We start from the raw sequence: 19,606 nt of genomic DNA, 5'->3' as shown, positions 1-19,606 counted from the left end.
AGCAACCACGTCCCGCTATCCTATTGGCTGACGTTTTTCTCCCATTGAGCGATGCCTCGTAGACCCAGAAATAGCTGTCCACAGTATTGCCTGACAGAAGCGGACATAAAACTCTCTGATTTGACGTTTCTTATCCTTCCTGACGGACGCTCTTCCTCATATTAGGCTACTTTTTTTACATTCGTATTGCAAAATGAAAATGGCCGTAACGACTATATATGGGGTTACGGTGGCGGCTGTTTTCATGGCTGCCGGTATTACACACTCGTATCGGGGTTTACAGCGAATAAACGTATATTTATAGGTTGGACGGAACAGGCATTTTTTTTCGGTCGGGCAGTTATAAAGACAGCTCAGGGGTCCTGACACGTACTACCGGCTCGAAAGATGGTGGTGGACGGGCTGCTGCTGTGGGTGGTCGCCGCTCTGCACGCGGTAAGAGTGCTGCGGGACCTCGGGCTGGCTTTCCGCCCCTCGGCAGTGCAGGCTGGGGTTGTGTCGCCGCCGGGTGAGGAGGGTCTGGCTGGCGGGTGACGTGGCGCCGCTGCTTCCTGTTAGCGCCACATTAGCGGCAACCTGGACGCTGCACGTTAACTGCTTGACCTCCGCCTGCTCTCTATTCTCCCTGTTATCAGCCAGCTAGTATCTGGTGGCAGTGTTGCCTGCCCTCCCTTCAGGTCACTCCTAGCCTCCCCAGAACCACTTCCTGTATTCCCAGCACCTACCTGCCCACCGGCAACTTACCTTCTAGTAACTACCGTCCAGATAGTCGCTCGGAAAATCTGCCGCAGCGAATGAAGAAGAGCCGCCTGTTAGCGTTTCCACAGCGTGACGAATGTCCGCTAGTCGTTGGCCGACATCAACGGCTTCCTCCACACTGGCGCAAATCTGTTGTGATTTCCACTCGTGGAGGAAAAATCGTAGCGCGTTCCGTTTTCATGCGAGCTCCGCAGGGGCGGCGGCCGTTAGTCAGTGGAAGCTGTCCGGCTCGTTTGCAATGAATATTGCCGACAGCTCACGGAATTCACATCATCGCGGTGCGGAAAAAAAAAAATCTGGACTGCGAATGTGCGACGGCGAGCCGCTGGGTCCGTTCGCAGTACAGAAGAGACGGCGACAAAGCGGATGCCGCTGCGGCCAGATTCCGTGTGCCGAAGGCCTAACTTGGTCAGCAGCAGCTCTGGTAAGCGGCGCCGCTGATCGTTTAAATGCCCCGATGGATGTTTGGGTGTTCGGTAACCGCTCCCAGCGATGAGACTGCGGGTGTCATGGCCGCCTGAGAGCCCCCAGGGCTGCCATTGCCTATGCAGCCTGCGGTGTGGCTAGAATGCCTGTCTGATGGCGGTATAATGTAACACTGTGGCAGGAGCGATCAAACACCACAAGTTCGTGGCCCCTCTGCGGACTAAAAAAATGGAAAAATTAGTTAATTTAAAAAAAAAAAACAACTAAAAATCCCTATTTTGCCATAATTATATTTTAAAGTTCATTTTTTTTAAACTCCCTGGTTCCCGCAGTATTTGCACTGTGTTCTGATCTGTACCCGCTACCAGAAAAGAATACAAATACAGAGGCAAATCGGCCAAAAATAGCCGGCCGTAAGAAATGCGGTCATGTGATCAGTCCTATAGGTTTACATGAGTTCCGTATTACGGTCCCCCCAACACGGAGTAAAACCCTCTTGTCTGGAAGCAGTAAAGCCCCCACAGTACTGTAAGCTATAGAGTGGCCCCCTTTAGAGCTCCCCCTAGGGGACAGCTGGGGGTAACGTCACCTGCAGCCTCCTGCTCTGGAAGAGGAAAGAAGCTGCAGTTGTTGTTCTTGGACGGACCTGAGTACTTCTCATAAGTTTCCATCTGTTTTGAAATCGTTCTACTTCCTTAAGAAAGAAACCAGCCTGTCTTGTGAGTGCGGTATACTTGTGCCCGCAGGACGTTTATATACCGTCCAGGCATCAGACATGAGGCCAGCCCGGACCAGCCCTTCAGTTGACCTCTGCAGTCTGTATTATATGGCTCTCATGCTTGGCTTTTCTCCGCTCTTGCAGGTCTCCACCTTTGGCGCGGAGCTGTCCTCGGAGGCATGCAGAGACCTGGGCTTCTCCAGTAACTTGCTGTGCAGCTCGTGTGACTCTCTTGGACAGTTTGGGCTGCACGGGATCGAGCCCGTCTGCAGACAGTGTTGTCAGGAAGAGGCACGGCTGGAGTTAAGAAAAGTAAGTGTTCGTTAAACAGCATCTACCTACAATGTATTCTGCAGGGTGCGATCGGCTCCACTTCCTATCTGAGCCGAAGGGTTCTGGTCCACGAAAAACAAGCACTTTTTCTTCCATCCATAAGCTGGGCAGAAAGCCGGCAGACCTCATTATAGGCAATGGGGTCCATTCGGCGCCGGTGTGAGATGAAGCCATTCGTCCATGAGGATTCCCCTTTCCTGCTCCCCGACTGTAGCAGAGAAGAGGGACCCCGAGTGCAAATGTGAAACCCCCCCCTTAACTCCTCATTGGTAAATGCCCCCAGCTCTAGCGCTGATCTGATTTCTCAAAGATCTCCACTGCAGACACCAACTATTGCAGCTACTGAAGTGCCTTTTGTTAAGGGGACAAGATTTGGTTGCAGCAGTTGTTCACATTCGGTAATGGTGGTACAAGTGAGAACCGCGCAATTTCCACCTAACTGTTGTAAAAAAAAAAAAATTTGTAAACCATTTTTTTGGTTACATTTTATTTTCCCATTGAATACATAAAATGTTAAACAGCCAGTAAAATCACGCCTTAATATCATGCCGTACACCGCCTACATAACTGCTGCAGTCTTACCCACGTGTGCAACCATTAATGACCTCTTAGGCCGCTTGTCCACGGGCGATTTTACATCTACGCATGAAATGCTTTCCATAGGATGCTTAGGAAAATGCAGCCCGCTGTCCACGAGCGGAAATCCATTGCGGGTATTTTTTTTTCCGCTCACATAATAAAAATCACAGCATGCCGCGACTTACTGCGACTCTACGCATAGAGGCTTCTATTGAAGTCAGTCCTGCGATTAATCGCAATTACTTTTAATGTTCTTCCGCAGCAGAAATCCCCCATGGACAGGCGGCCTTAGACGCTTTTGTAAATCCTCCTGTGGAGACTTCGCAGCTGTCCCCTCCTATGATCTGGCCGTGTCAAATCGTCACCAGAACGTCTGTAATATTTCTTACACCGTAAGCGTCATGAAGGAGTCCAGCACGGTGGTCCGTACAATAACACAAATTCTTCATTGGGTTGTAGCTACAATCCTACAAGCCTGTCCATGAGGCACAAGTAGGGAACAGGTTTCGAATTACTCCTTAATCATGCCCTGACATCGCACTGAATCCCAGGTTCATATATGGCCAAGAGCCAGTGCTGCAGAACATGGATGTGCCATATGGAGATAAGCCGAACAAACAGCATTATTCTGATTGTACAACCGGTATATCATAAGTCACATTTCAGACCTCATCTGTCTACTGGTCCATCAGGATCTCTGTCTGCTTCTATTGCCTCCCACACATCTCACATAGGCAGTAGAGATGAGCGAGTATACCCGCTAAGGCACATTACTCGAGCAAGTAGTGCCTTAGCCGAGTATCTCCCCGCTCGTCTCTAAAGATTCGGGGGCCGGCGGGGAGCGGGAAGGAACGGAGGGGAGATCTCTCGCTCCCCGCCGCAACTCACCTGTCACCCGCGCCGGCCCCCGAATCTTTAGAGACGAGCGGGGAGATACTCGGCTAAGGCACTACTCGCTCGAGGAATGTGCCTTAGCGAGTATACTTGCTCATCTCTAATAGGCAGTGGTATTTTATGATGATGACTCAGTTACAGCTGATGTCTAGTGAGAGGGGATGTTGTAACCCTCCACCCCAGCATCTGGTTTTCAAAGGAAACCCAAAGCAGTGAGTTCTACTACTAATGCTCTAATTCCTACTGACTACTACCAACATCTGGCACAGCAGTTTCACTAAAAAAATATTTCCACTGGAATAGTTTTAAACCCTGTATGTGAAGCTGGTATTATCTGCCCCCACCCATGCATTACACTTCACATCTGCAGTAACTGAAGAGCAACAATGGGATAATGCTAAACTAATAACAGCTAACTAGTAAGACAAGCTACTTGTATGAGCGTGTGCGCTTGGCCATCTGAAAAGAGTCAGACCTGTGGAGCAGGGAATATAGAAAATGCATCACCGACTACCTGTCACCTCCCCTAACTCCTTCAGTGGCAGGTTTATTATTACCATGTCATGCCTCACAGGGCAGCTTTTTAAATGAGTCAACAATGCAAGTAAAAACCCCAGAAGATTTCAGATGGCAGCTCAGTGCTCTGCACATTTCAGCACTAGAGCTGTCCACGGAAATCTTCCAGGGTTTAAGTGCATGGTCAGTGCAGCAAGCCCCAGAGATTTTCCAGGCATGCCACTAAAGGGGTTAATAGTACCATAACTTAGTTCGTGGTGCTGTAGGGGGGGTTACCGGTTCCCTTTAAAAGGGATCCCTTCACAGAATAGACTAGTGAATAAAGGTCATTTTATTAATACTTGATTAAAAAACACAAAAGGGCTAACAGACGTACAACAACATATATAATCTGCGAGGCCCCTATATGAGCTTGACAAAATTCCAGGTGACAGTGGATACCCTATGTCTACAAGATACAGGAATGTGAATTCCAGGGTCCACTATAAAAGAAATTGTGTCACTGGTAATGTCATGGGTACCTCCTAAATAAGGGGTTCAGAGTAAATAGAGCAAGGCACCAGACTGTTGTCTCTCGAAAGCAAGTGGGGTTATACACTTCTGTATGGCCATATTAATGCACTTTGTAATATACATCGTGCATTAAATATGAGCCATACAGAACTTATTCACTTACCTGCTCCGTTGCTGGCGTCCCCGTCTCCATGGATCCGTCTAATTTCGCTGGCTTCTTGCTTTTTTAGACGCGCTTGCGCTGTGCGGTCTTCTGCCTGGTGAATGGGGCCGCTCGTGCCGGAGAGCTGGTCACCGCGTCGTCATCGTAGCTCCGCCCCGTCACGTGTGCCGATTCCAGCCAATCGGGAGGCTGGAATCGGCAATGGAACGCACAGAGCCCATGGTGCACCATGGGAAAGGACCCGCGGTGCACCATGGGAGAAATCCGCAGTGCATCCCTGGGAAAGAACCGGCGGCCATCTTTGGGAGAAGATTTTTTAAAGTCCTTATTTCGTCGGATTGGTGAGTAGCAAGCGGTTTAAAAACCGCTTTAATTTGCTATTTTATGCCAGGGGGGTGACAGGGGGAATGGGGTAAGATAAAATTTTGAGGTTTGCCGCGAGACAACCCCTTTAAGGATGACCAGTATAACCCCAAATCACTTACACTTCAGGGATAGCCGTCTGTTTGTCCAGTGATGACCCATGAGCACTGCCACGATTTGGTGCCTGACTGGTCTGTCTCCTCTTTCCAGTCTCCAGGGAATAGAATGCTGTGATTTTGGATGCCAGATTAAAGGAATGTCTATGTGGTAAACGAAGTACAGATCAGTTTAGTTGCTTGTGTTTCATGTTCCTACGATTAACCCCTTCGTGACGGCCCTATAGTGTTTTTACATCCTGCAAATGCAGGACATGTATGAAGCGTGACCTACCTTCATACATCCTGACAACAGCCAAGATCTGCCATAGCTGCACCCCGCCGCATTGAGATTACAGGGAGGCATATTATTATATTCTACAACACTCGATTTGCAACCTGATTGGTTGTTTGGTTTGGCTGATTCACAGTGATTGGTTGTTTGGGTTTCTGATTCATAGTGATTGGTTGTTTGGGTTGGGTCGAGCAGAAATGTTGTGGAATATAAATATGCCACAGGAAGCAGTGTGAAAGGCCCCAGGGCTGTCCTGACAGAATGCCTATCAAGCCATGCCTGTGGGATGGCTCGATAGACTGCCTGTCAGATTGTAGTATGATGCAATGCTATGGCATTACATCATACTGCAGGAGCAATTAAAGCATCGCAGATTGTGGTCCTCTAGGGGGACTAAAAAAGAAAAAAGTAAAAAAGATAGTTTTACTGATTGCAAAAAAAAAGTAGTAAAAGTTTAAATAAATCGTCTTGCCATATTTATAATAAAGATTCTAAATCCTAAAACAAAATTACATATTTATCGCCGCATCCATAAAAGTCTGAGCTATCAAAATGACGCATTATTTACCCCGCACGATGAACGTGGTCAGAAAAAAAACGCCAAAAATGCACCTTGTCTCCAAGAAAAAAATGCAATGAAAAGCGATCAAAAAGTTGTATGTATTCAAAAATTGTACCAAGCAAACTGAATGACGTCCAGCAAAAAATGAGCCTTCGCAAGTATGCTGACAGAAAAATAAAAAAACCTATTGCACACTGAGGATGGCAGCAGAAAATTTTAAAAAATTAAATATCTTTGAAAAATAAGTAGTACCGCAAAAAAACTACATAAATTTGGTATCGTAGTAATATTGACCCATAGAAGTTATCCTGCCATTTTTTTTCCATTCCTCTCTATTTAGAATTTTTTTTTAAAGTTTTTCAGTATATTATATGGTGCATTAAATAGTACCGCTGAAAAATACAACCCATCCTGCAAAAAACAAGCCCTCATACAGCGACGTCGATGGATAAATGAAGGAGTTATGATTTTTTTTTTTTTTTTAAAGGGGGGGGGGGGGATAAAAGTAGAAATAAGCAAAAACCTCCATCACTAAGGGGTTAAGATAAAGGAGAAAAAAATCCCAGAAATGGCCCAAGTTCTTTCTGTAGCAGCGGAGGGGTTCGATCCAGACCTCCCCTACAGTAATATTCTCTATACTATAAGATCTGCGATATGACCCCCGAGTAGCTCACATATAATTAAGAGCACATCTCCGAAATGTCTTGCAATCTCCTGGTTTTTACAAACCCCCCTCTAATTTGATGCAAATTTCAGTGTTTTTGTGGAGACACTTGCCAAGACTTGTCAGCGAGGGTTTATTTTACAGCTCCCCGTTCTAAATGCCTTTGATTGAATTGCATGGCGGCTCTGTACTGCCGAGCGCAGCTGTTTGGCTTCATGAATCTCAGCCCTCTCTTGTTGGGACACAAGACTCTTGATTAGGTCTACAGATCCCATCCATGTGCGGAAGATGGGATTCTTCGGGGTCTCTGCGCACCACAAGCCGCCTGGAACACGTTTAGAACAAAGATGCCTTGTCTCCGGCCCTCTTGACCCCAGCGTAAGGCATCCGCTGCACATGGGGCACACAGCTTTCCAGATTGCTTCACTCTTCCAGTGATGTATTTATCTTCTATCCCGTTGACCATTTTTGTATTTGATGGTGACTGTTCCAGCCTGGCGCTGAGCGCTAGCAGTCTGTACCTCGTACGGCCCGAGTGGCATCTTGTCTGCGCCATATTAATATCCACCTCACTGATGAGCCAAGCAAATAACGCATTCAGCCACGGTTTACGTAATACGCACAAGCCTCCATTCAAGAGTTTGGGGCTTAAGCCACTATGAATTGATACCGAGTAATTACAGGGGTTGCCATACAATTAAGGGCTCCTGCCCACAGATGGTTATTTGCTGCGGAATCCAATCTGCAGCAAATGGTGCCCATAGCATGCTATGGGAAATCAATTCTTTCTGCACGCTTGCGGAAACCAACTGCGGAGGAAAAGTCGTAGCATACTCCCCCTTAGCATGGCTGTGGAGCTCGATGCACTGGGATGGGGTTCCACCTTATTAGCACCAAACTTCCTACCTTGGAGGGTGGCACCTGCTTCCTGCGCTGGCACTGCCCCTTCTACCAGGCACTGGCTAGTGTCCTCTAGGGAAGGTGGAGAGCCGGTCCTTCTGCATTTGTACCTCATTGTGGGCCACATAAAACATGGAAGGTCTGATTTGGCCCGTGGGCCTTGAGTTTGACCGTATGCCTGTTTGATCTGTAGGCAGTATAAGGCCTCCTGCCCACCGGCGACATTTCACTGCGGGTAACGCAATCAAGGCTTTTTCCATAGGATGACTATGGAAAGCGCAGCCTGATGTACATGAGCGGAAAATCGCACCGACTTTCTGCTTGCGTATAAAAATCACGGCATTGGTTAATCGCGGAAAATTGCGGTGACAAAGTGTTCTCCCGCAGCGAAAATCCACAGCAGTATAACGCAACACCTGTGGACAGGCGGCCTATTTTGGAACAGATAACACTGCTTGTCCCCCCCCATTTTAAACACTAATTTGGATTTGTATAATTAGTAATTCAGGGACCATAAAACCTTCACTCCCTTATCAGTGACTATTTAAAGAGGTTTGTGTTTCTGTGGTAGTATTCTTTAAAGGGGTTCTGTCACTAAAAAAGAAAAATGCTACACTTATCTATTCCTCCCCCATCATTCTACTTACCAGATCTTCACCTCCCTTATCTTCTCCTGCAATCCAGGGGGTCACTTCACCTCCAGCTGCCTGATTCTGTTCCTTCCTGTGAGGTTACCTACATTTGGTTGGCAGTCTTCCAATGTATGTTACATCACAGGCCAGCAGGAGGACTGCCTATCTTCAGAGATTGCTCATGAGAGCTGTCTCTAAAATAGATTACAATTCCTTCCTAGGCAGTGAAGCTACAGCAGAGGGATGTGACCTTCACTGACCCAGCCGGAAGGAATTTGTGATAAGCAGCCCTCATAACAAGCTGGGCCCAGCCTGCAGTGAGCTGACCTGGGGCACTGGAGAAGCTCAACCAGGAGAAGATGTGATAGAGTTTTTTTTTTTAAATGACAAAACCCCTTTAAGTGCAAGTTATTCCCGTGTAATATAATATATATTTTTGGATCTATATCAGAACCCTGTGTTGGTTGGAAAGCTTGCTGTAGCATCATGTATTTTTGTTAGCCATTAAAAGGTATCCTACTGTATCTACAAGATTTACTTGGTTTCTCTTGCTGAGAACAATCTCCTAATCAGCACTGTTTGAGCGTTCTTTGAGCGATTATTTGCTCGTGTAAATGGGCCTTTAGACTGAACAGATTGATATATATTTGTGGGAAAAGATAACTATCTATTTATTAAACCCTCTGCTGACTCTGGGCTTAGGAGTCCAGTGGGCGGTTCCAATGTGTGTATACTGAGATGTAAGTCACTGATGGCTCCGCCCACTGGACCCCTGAGCTCAGAGTAAGAGGAGGTTTCAATGAATGAAAACAAGTTCTGCTGAATGTTTCCCCATAAAACTATACATCGGTCCGCTCGGCTCCTCCTGCTCTAACATCCTGCAAGCTGATTGGACAGCAGCTTCAATGTGACAGGTTAACTTTTTTAATCCCTTCCGCCGCCTCCCACAGTTCCAAACCTCGATCACCATAGAACCAATTAAGAGATTTTTAGAAACGATGTACTAAACAAAGAATTCAGTTCTATTATGTCACTTTTGGTAGAAGACATTATAACAAATGTTTTTTTTAGCGGTTTTCTGCTTTTCTTTATAGTAAGTGGTTCTGTTATGTCTTCTGTCTCACTGCTTTAACCAAGTCCGGTGTCTCTGCAGATGTACGCGGGGGCCATTCTTGAGGTCTGCGGATGAAAGCTGGGGCGGTTCCCCCAAGTCCAGGGTGAGTCTGTCGCACTATTTATCTGTTTGCAGCTCTCTCTAATATCTGGTAGTAAATATTTGCCTGATAAAGTACATTAGGATTTAGTATCCTCGGCAGCCAAAGCGAAACCTAATATTTCACAAATCTGCCAATGCATAGAAGGCCGGTTAGTCGTATTTTGGTTGCCTGGCAGCAGGAAAGGATTATAAAGCTGTAGAATTATCAGGGAAGCGGCCTTCCTGAATCTTACAAGCTGGCTCGCCGCCCCTCCTGCCTGCCCTCTCGCATCCCATCATCCGTCGCCGGACCGTTCATTTGCAGGATTGCAGAGATCTATTATTTGCTGATTTCCATATTGTAAATCTTGAGGATGTGTAATCTATTGCTGGAAGGACTTGGCACCGTGCGCTCTCTTATGACTATTGCATCTGCCGGCTCCCATTTGAGTTATTTTCCCTGCTTTTCGCATTAAGCAGAAGGGATGCCTCAGCTGTTCCCGTCTTCAGATGATCTCGTCTAAGTCGTGCGGCTAAATCAATCACATTCATTCCACGACGAAGAACCACAAGTAAAATTACTGCCGCACATGTAGGCGAAAGGGCGCTGCTCCTTAAGCACAGGGAGATGCCGGGTGGTGCATTATGGGTAATGGGGGCATTTTATGGTTGGTGGGATTTCAGCTCTTTGTCCGGTTGCACTAAATGAGTATTTATAAAGGTTTTTTTGCCTTTTTGAATATGTAACGCCATCGTCCACCCAGTGCCAAAGGAGTGGCACCTTCTTAATAGGAGTACTGGGATCCAGATAGTAGTAGAAATGGTGCCCTGGGTCTATGCCACAAGATGCAGTATAACGAATGAGGTCCGCTATGTTGGTTCTACATGCGGTACTGGCCATATACTGTCACAGGGAAATGTCTTTAAATTTGTTTCTTTCCTGTGGAATAAAAAAAAAAAAAAACCAAAACTTTGTATTTATTGTGAACCCAGCCAAGTTTACCCCCCCCCCCCATCCTCAGAAGCTGATCTCACTATACCTCATGCACCCTTATGCACTTCATACCAGTATATCCATCCATCCAAATATAATTCTATATGTATGACGGTTGCAGCATTGCACAGAACAAGCACTCTTGCCTTTTTGTATCCTGCATTTCCTCGTAGATTGTAAGCTCTTGCACACAGGAGCTTCATCCCTATTTTCCATCTCTATGGTTTACACTTGTATGTAATGTCGTGTTTTTGCCTCTGTTCCTTCCGATCTGTAAGGGGCTGTGGAATATATTGTCGCCATATGAATACAGATTATAATTGGTTCTTCCTTTTGATTTAGCGGCTCAAGTGAAGACTGCAACACTCCATTATAAGGTTACGGCAGACGAGGGGGCGATGATTCTGTTTATAGGAATATATACTGTGTGTAGGATATATATTCTAATAATTGAGATCTGACAGCACAGTAAAAATGAAAATGTAGCACATTTCCAGCCGCAACATTTTATATTTTGCTGTAAAGTCCCAAGGATGATCATAATCTGATGTTTAAATGTCATCCATGAGCGGCGGCGGCTGACATGTCTATGAGGTAGGTGTGTTGGCACAATGGCTGGTGGTCAGGTCCGCCATGGACAAACCAGATCTGTTACCAGGGTTATGTCAGGTCCCCTATGTGAGATAGGCACGGTACGGAGAAGATGACCGGCTCTGGGATCTATAGTCCTGTGATTACGTGATTCAGCATTTGCATGTAAAAAGCCATATAAATGCTGCCCAGACTCGGAGAACGTCAGTCCTACTCACAAGCTGTCAGTGATTGTGTGGATGAGGAGGAATTGGGTAGCAGGACTTTACAGGCTTAAGTTTGCAGTGTGCAATTGGCGATTTGATTCAAAAAATTCATGTATAAAAAAGGAAACTACGGTATATATCCCCAATCTCAGCGCTGCCCTCACAAAGGACTTTTTGGGTGTCCCCACTGAGCTTTGTTTGTTTGTGCAGAGGTCACACAAACTTTACAGCCAATCGCTGCCCTCAATGGTCTCGTTCCATTCACCGATGAGGCCATGCTGCAGTGGGCACCTCTGTATGTGGGCATGTCGCCACTGGAGCCATGATGATAAAGTTCGACGGAGGACTGGAGTGGCAGGGGATCAAACTGGTGGAGAAATGCTTCTTTTTTTTTTTTTTTTTTTTGTTTGTTTGTTTTTTTTCTTAAATGGGTGCACATGGTATAAAATAAAGAGCTCATACTTGCGTGTCTTCAGCTGCCCAGCACACAGTTAAGTGGCTCCAACTGCCAGTAGTCATGTCTGACTTAAGTCAGGTGACTGTCATTGCCAGACTGAGGACACAGCGTCACCATTGAAACTCCTGGCATCAATGCTCACATCCTGAGTGCCAGGAGTTCGAGACGGCAACACTGACCTCTGATTTTGGGAGTCAGGTGACCGCTGGAGCCAGACGTACATAGCGGCAGCCGAAGTCACTCAGCTGTATCCCATTGGGCTAAAGACAGATGAGTATAGGCTCTTTATTTTATGCCATGCCAGCCATTTATTTTAGGGTGCATTAAGACGACCGTATATCGGCTGTGTTTTCACGCCCAGCCGATATACGTCGTCTCTCTCTGCAGGGGGAGGAGGCTGGAAGAACCGGGAGCAGTACTCTGAGCTCCCGCCCCCTTTCTGCATCCTCTCTCCACCCCCCTGCACTATTTTCAATGGGGAGAGGTGGGACAGGGGCGGAGCTAATTCCTTAAACTTAGCCCTGCCCTCGTTCTGCCTCCTCTCATTGTAAATAGTGCAGAGGGGCGGAGAGGAGGCAGACAGGGGGCGGGAGCTCAGAGCACTGCTCCCGGCTCTTCCAGCCTCCTCCCCCTGCAGATACAGACGCCGTATATCGGCCGGTGTGAATACCCAGCCGATATACGGTCGTCTGAATGCACCCTTAGTTTGGGGAAAACGCCTTTTAAGAAAAAAGTAGTAGTGAAAAATTTCCTAACTCTTACAAACCCATTTAAGTTGCCAATATTGATAGTTTTAACCCCCTTATAGTACATAAGTCATTGCATGGATTCCCTGGATTTTGAGTTTTCCTCCTGTCTTCTAACACTGTATACCTTGTGTTTCCAGCTTTTGTCAGGAGCGATAAGCCCAAGCTTTTCAAGGGGCTGCAGATCAAGGTATGAAATTGCCACTATTTAACTTTTTCGGTTTTAAGGTAATCTAGTCAAAGTTTCTCTACAAAGTTGCTGAACTTCATGTATAGTAGAATTAAAGGGAATAATAGGTCCTTTTCTAAAGACACATTTGATAAGCCAGGTTTTTTATGCTAAACATAGTTAAGATTTTTTTTTTTCTTTCAATGCCACAAGTTAGTTGGAAAAAAAACAAAAAACTTTATATCCTGCACTGAACACCAAGTCTAAAGCTAATTTCACATGGCCGCGTGCGATATCGGGCTGCGAAACGCTGCCCAGTATCGCGCTCGCCAACATGCAATGTCCCCACAGATGCAAGGCGTTTGTTTAAAACCGCCTCACATCACTTCAGGGAAGTAGTGATCCTCCACCGTGGCATTTAGCCACAGCGGAGGATCGTGGAGTGTTTCCCATTATTTTCAATGGATAAAACTTGCATGCACCTCGTACGCCGTGCCGACCCCATTAAAAACAATAGGCGATGTAAGAACGGCCAAACATGGCACACCCTACGATTTTTCTATTTCTTTTTTTTTTTTTTTCCCGCAATGGAAAAATTGCTCATTCAAAAGAATAGGGTTCGCATTCGGGTAAGATTTGTGCATCTCACAACACACACATTTTGCACACGTTTCTTGGCCATGTGAAACCAGCCTAATAATGGTCAGCCACTTCCAGTTCTGTAGAGTGAACATTTTCGGCAGTCATCTCATTATCACAGGCACAATTACAATAAAAGGTAACCTCTAAGTAGAGAACACAGGATCCACCATTAACAATGAATGATGATCACAGCTCACCTCTACCGCCTCCCTGCACAATGATCTCTGCACTAGTTATATTGCATGCCCAGTACAGTCTCTCATAAAAGTCAATGGGTCATATCCTGTGCATTATGTGAAGGGCCCTTGACTCTGTTGTACTCATATCTCTGCACCAAAAGCAAGAATGCCGCCCTCATAGTGATATACAGACAACAAAATTAAAAAAAATCTACAATCAGAAAATAAAAACAGATTAGAAAACCTAAATATTTCATTATTAGAGATGAGCGAACCTACTCGGCCATGCCCCTTTTTCGCCCGAGCGCCGCGATTTTCGAGTACTTACGTACTCGGGCGAAAAGATTCGGGGGGCGCCGTGGGTGAGTGGGGGGTTGCAGCGGGGAGTGGGGGGGGGGAGAGGGAGAGAGAGAGGGCTCCCCCCTGTTCCCCGCTGCTACCCCCCGCTCCGCCACACCTCCCGGCGCCCCCCCCCCCCCCCCTGAATCTTTTCACCCGAGTACTCAAGAATCGCGGTGCTCGATCGAGTAATTACTCGAAATGAGTATATTCGCTCATCTCTATTCATTATATGATTTTTTTAATGAGTGAAACAATATAATGATCCATTCTATTAGACTGATTCAGCACTGCATTGTGGTTTCTATTATAAATGTAAACCAGGACTCAGTCTTAAAGGGGTTGTTCCACTTCTAACAGTTTCGCTGCGGGAAGCAGGCTGCTCCAAACATTGTGTAGTGGCTAGTGTTGGTACTGCAAGCTGAGTTCTATTGATGTAAATGGGCCTCAGCCTGCATTACCAATGCAGCGACTGTGCAATGTACAGAGCAGTCTGCTTCCTGCAGCTAGACGTGAGACAACTCCTTTATAGCAGAACTTTTCCTGTATGCTAGACGATGCCATCTTTCCCCATCCTATAATGTGATGCCTTCCTCTTGTTTCAGTATGTGCGTGGCTCTGATCCTGTACTAAAGCTGCTGGATGATGGAGGGAACATCTCTGAAGAATTAAGCATCACCAAATGGAACACGGACAGCGTAGAAGAATTCCTAAGCGAAAAACTGCACCGTTTATAACTTGTTTTACATATCACAATCCTGTCGTCTACCTGATTCTCAAGCTCCCACCTAGGTGTCACAGCTTTATGCTGGGTGTCTTCCATAATCAGTCCTTTATCAGCCCTGCTCGATCACTTTTTATACTGGAAATTCTAAGATTAGACAACGTGGCTACTTTCTGCATCGCTGTGGGCTGGATATTTTGCTGCTCAGCTGCATTCAGGTAACTGGTTCTGGACTGTAGTCTCACACAGCCAAAGTAAAAGAATGGCAGTGTTTCTGTAAGAAAGCAGCCACGCTTTATAATCTCTCATCACCCTTTTTAACTCGAAGTAGACTAGTTGAACACCCAACAGCCGAACAAGCAATCATCTTTAAGGATACACCTCTAGTAATTGCACTGCGTCCACACAAATGACTGTATCATGCCAGCCGGAGGGATGTGGCATTCCCAGACCCTCGCCTGAGTCTGAATCATTGAGATTATAACAATGGCTTTTCTGTAGTGACATGTGCAATGAACTTGGGGCATTATAAGGGTAGTGCGCTGTGCATTAAATGGGGGATTAGATCACATGAAGTCACATTTTGATTGTGTTATTGAAAAGAAAATGCAAATTTGTAAGCTTTATAATTAGCACAAGTTTAAATCCTATATCTCCTTTGATGGATGTCACAACGGCCTTTAGTGCCCTTTTCGCTTTTTTTTGTATGCATTTTGTATCTCTGCCTTTTTTTGTAGCTTTCATTTACAGCGTCTCGCAGAAGCCGGATGCTGGAAGGACATGTTTAGTGATGATGAAAGGGCTCCATTCACTGCATTAGATGTGACACATTAGGGTCATGCACTTTTGTGAAGACGACACAGAAAACCTTCAGAAGGCTTGTGGATGTCTGATGTGCGGTGTATTGTTACCCCCATGTTTGAGCTCTGTTGCTTTAAATAGGAGTCGAGACAACTGACTTGTTGACGATGGAAATGTTTCAATTAAAAAAATTCCAAAAAGATGGCCTCAAGGCTCCTTGTGTACAAATGGCTAGAAATCATTGATCTAAAACTGATCTCCAACTAGTGGCTCGCGACTCCGTGATGTGCGGCTCACCATGGAAGGTCAAAGCTATGACCATATATACTGGGACCTATCCAAACCACCAAACTCTGCCAATTCGGCTGGCAGAGTACTAGTGTCAAAATTCACACTGAAATATTCAGCTGTGAATGTCTGCAATTTCGCAACTTCACAAGGTTTGTATTTTTTTTTTTTTTACTTTTTTGACACCTTTTAGGCGATGGTTTCATTGCAACTTTAGGAGTAATTAATGTTGTGCTACACTGCATGCCAAGTAAATGTGAATCTCCATGTTGCCACAAGCCAACGATTGTAAGAAATCCATCAGGTCTCTATTTCTTGCAACTGAAAGGTTGGGGCAACTTGACTGTGTTCACTTACGTTGCTGACATGCTTTTTTTTTTTTTTTTTTTTTTTCTGTTTTTTTATTATTTTAATGTGGCTTACAAGGTACAAAAAGTTGGTGCCGTCTTCGCTCCTGGTAGCTGGCCTTACGTCTGTAGCGTCTGAGGTTCTTGTGTGTTATTCAATGTGAACGCTACACATATTCCTCAGTATCTGAGCACTTGATATAAGGAGACTCTAAGAATTTACATTCTAGTCTCTCCTGTTAGCAGTTGATATTCTGAAAGGCTGTGACCTTTTAATATAGATGGCAGCAGAGAAGTATGCCAGGTTCTACATTACTGGGTACATATTGTCCTTCAGGCCACAAACAGATGCGCCACAAACTTGGAGGCTTCATCCTTCTTCTCAATCATGTTTCCAGAAAGTCCTTTGGTTTATCTAAACCCTTTCAATAACAGCGACCTTCCCAGTGTTTTGGGGGTAGTAGGGCCAGGAGCCGTAACCACACTTCCTACAGCACTGCTCTGTGAATAGCAGCATGTACTTGACATACAGTAATCTGCAGAGACCTATTGCCATATATTACATGGTACATTGCAGGAGATGTGGTCTGGCGCTCAGATTTGGTAGTCATGCTAGAAACCTTGACTTTATGTTGGATACAGTTTGTCCAGCACGAAGGGTATGTTCACACTGTGGCTTCAGTGTACACTTTACTGTAGACCCCCATTCACCTGAGTGGGGCCAGGTTTCCATCTTACAACATGGAATAGCAGAGACCATATTATTCCATGAAGTGGCCTCAGTAAAACATCTACTGTCCTGTAGACGTTTGTTTTTGCTTTCAGATTTCCATCACAAATGACCCGACGGAAACCTTGAATTTACAAAAGAAACAGTGTTTTGTTGTGTTTTTTTTTTCTTTTTTGTACACGCCGCATCACGTTGTACACTTTGAAGGTGGAGCGCTATATTTGCCATACAAAACTCCATGCATCAAAACTGTCTGAAAGGGTCCTTGTGCAACATGGTGACCTATCAGGATTTTTTTTTTTTTTCCATAGCTGAAGCTACTCAATATACAACCTGCTTTAGGACAAAAGCTATTTTCCTGGCACCCTCATAGATGGGCACGCTTACTTTGGCCGAGCGTGAATGTTTTTATTTCAGTAGTGAGGGGGCACCTGCTGCCAGACTTGGGCTCTGTTCAGATCCAGAACAAGGAGATGGAAGCACCACGGTGTAAATGGTCCATTTAGTCACCCTTCATAACACTTGTGCTTACACAGCCTATGGGAGGTGAATAAATGGGCCATTTACACTCTGGTGCTTCATCTCCATTTTTTTTTTTTATTCTAAGGCCTCATCTCCACTAGCAAAATTGAATTGCGGATTCCGCTGTGGATTTCTGCTGCAGAATCCGCATTCAATTTTGCCCATAGGGAATCGTTGGCCCTCCCCGGTCAATTAAATTGAATTTTGCACCCGCAGATGGCATCTTAATAGATTTGCGGTTTTCACGCGCGGGAGAAAAACGCGGCATGCTCCATTTTACAGCGCATTCCACGTGGATTGGCCACATTGCTATCACATTACTAGCAACGGGTGCGGATATCCGGATGAAAAAGAATACCATTTATAGCAAATCCGTGTGGAATCCGCAGCAGATTCTGCGTGGATTGTATTTTTCTAGTGGACATGAGGCCTAAGTTGTGGGACTTTGGATGCGGTCTCTGAAGACTGTACCAACTTTATGCTTGTACCCCTTCCACCCTCTCTGCCACTGCTTTGCCCACCCCTGATAACTTATAACAAGGTCCTTCAGGTTACTGAATGTTTATCATTTGGCTAGGACCTCTAGCGGCGCACGCAGCACTTCTGTTTCCATCAAATGTGATGGAATGTGAGAAGAGGGCATCCGATGGACACTGAAACAGATGTGTATAGCCTAATTTCCATCAAGGAACAAGGGCTCTAGCGTGTTGATATCCAACATGCCCAATCCCTCTTTTACCTAGCATCCGCGAAAAGCTGAGAGGCCATCATGCATGTGGGGCAGGGTGGCATGTGACCCCAGGCCTGTGTCCTAGTAAAGGATTGGCACATAAGAGTCTGCCAACCCCAATGCCATTGCCTGAGTATTCGACTTTTATGTTTTAAGAACAGTTGAGTTGGGAACAAAGATCCCTTTCCTGCTGGCTTATATAGATATATAGCGGCTCAGTCAATTAATATAAGACTTTGCAAGTCCTTTTAACTCCCCTTATGCCATGCAAGAAAATCATATAATGCTATGGTATGCAGGAGAGACCTGTCAAGCATTATGACTGCCTAGGGTGAGAGAAGGGTGTCAACAAGATCTGTCTGTGCCAATATGGGTGCAGCACGAACCCTTATGGTCAATTCATGTATTCCATGGACCGCACACAGCCTCATTATAGCCTATGGGTGATTCACATTTTTCACTGATGGCCTAAATGAAAGGAAAATGAATATAAATCATTGCATTGAATAGAACATGCAGCGTCCGTGGAGACCGGACATCACATGGACGGGTATCTGTGCATTCTGAATAAAGCTGCACCCAAGCTTCTTGGGAAGGCAACTCTCATAGGGTCTTGGACTCGCACGAAGACTAACAGAATTACAATATATACTGCTTTTGCTATCTTATCTTCATACTTCAGTTTAACATTTTACTTAAGAGATGCTTCTTGAGTTTGTCTAGACTCTAGCAGCTTTGAGTAATCTATATTCTATGTATCAAATGCACAAATAATTTTTTTTGCCCTCCGCTCATTTGTCCTGTAAAACAAATGTCAGGTTAATGAGTAGATACATAACCAACCTTGTACTACACATGCTGATGAAGGGACATCGTGCTGCCATCTGCTGTTCAGTAATGTGAACAGCACCTAGCCCTGGGAAAAAAAAAAAAAAGGCAAACTGAATGTATTCTACACCTTTAATACTGGATGATTCCAAACAAATGGTGCAAAAGTAAAGCTGATTTATTCATACTTGAGTTGACATACAGCAGCCAGAATGACAGGGAAAGAAAACTCTAAGTTTTTAATGCACCTTACAGATGTGCAATGTGGGCACCGTTGGTAACACTGGTTGGCCTTAAAAAAAAAAAACATATTTGCTGCAGTGGAATCGATAAAGGAGGATATGCCGGGATGCATCTGGGCAGAACTGCACTACTGACTTGACGTCAAACATCTACAAGGTGCATTAAAAACATGAAAGTCTATCTTTTCATCTGATTTTGGCTGTTGTATGTTAATTCACGTATGACAAAATCAGCTCTACTTGGCACCATTTGTTTTGAATCACCCTGTAGATATAGAACAGGTAGGTAACAGGATCATGCACATAGGATACAGTAAATAGCAGAACAGTACATGTTGTTAGTGCGAAGCATGTGGTACAGTTCTTATAGTACAGGTAGAGTGTTATGTATTACATGCAGTACAGGCTGTTAGTACGAAGCATGTGGTACAGTTCCTATAGTACAGGTAGAGTGTTATGTATTA

The 19,606-nt window shown here is 45.3% G+C and overlaps 1 protein-coding gene across 1 annotated transcript; it reads left to right on the top strand.

The window, feature by feature from the left end:
- The first annotated feature begins 292 nt into the window (after nt 1–292).
- On the top strand, nt 293–15,655 carry SELENOF (selenoprotein F). The gene is made up of 5 exons (XM_066597318.1): nt 293–435; nt 2,048–2,215; nt 9,566–9,629; nt 12,742–12,791; nt 14,536–15,655. The coding sequence occupies exons 1-5, from the start codon at nt 388–390 to the stop codon at nt 14,665–14,667; spliced, it is 462 nt and encodes a 153-aa protein (XP_066453415.1). The 5' UTR covers nt 293–387; the 3' UTR covers nt 14,668–15,655.
- The last annotated feature ends 3,951 nt before the right edge of the window (nt 15,656–19,606 follow it).

Source organism: Eleutherodactylus coqui, chromosome 3, assembly GCF_035609145.1.
Source record: "Eleutherodactylus coqui strain aEleCoq1 chromosome 3, aEleCoq1.hap1, whole genome shotgun sequence".
Classification (NCBI taxonomy): domain Eukaryota; kingdom Metazoa; phylum Chordata; class Amphibia; order Anura; family Eleutherodactylidae; genus Eleutherodactylus; species Eleutherodactylus coqui.
The sequence above is the reverse complement of the archived record's forward strand: the minus strand, read 5'-3'. Positions and strand labels throughout refer to the sequence as shown.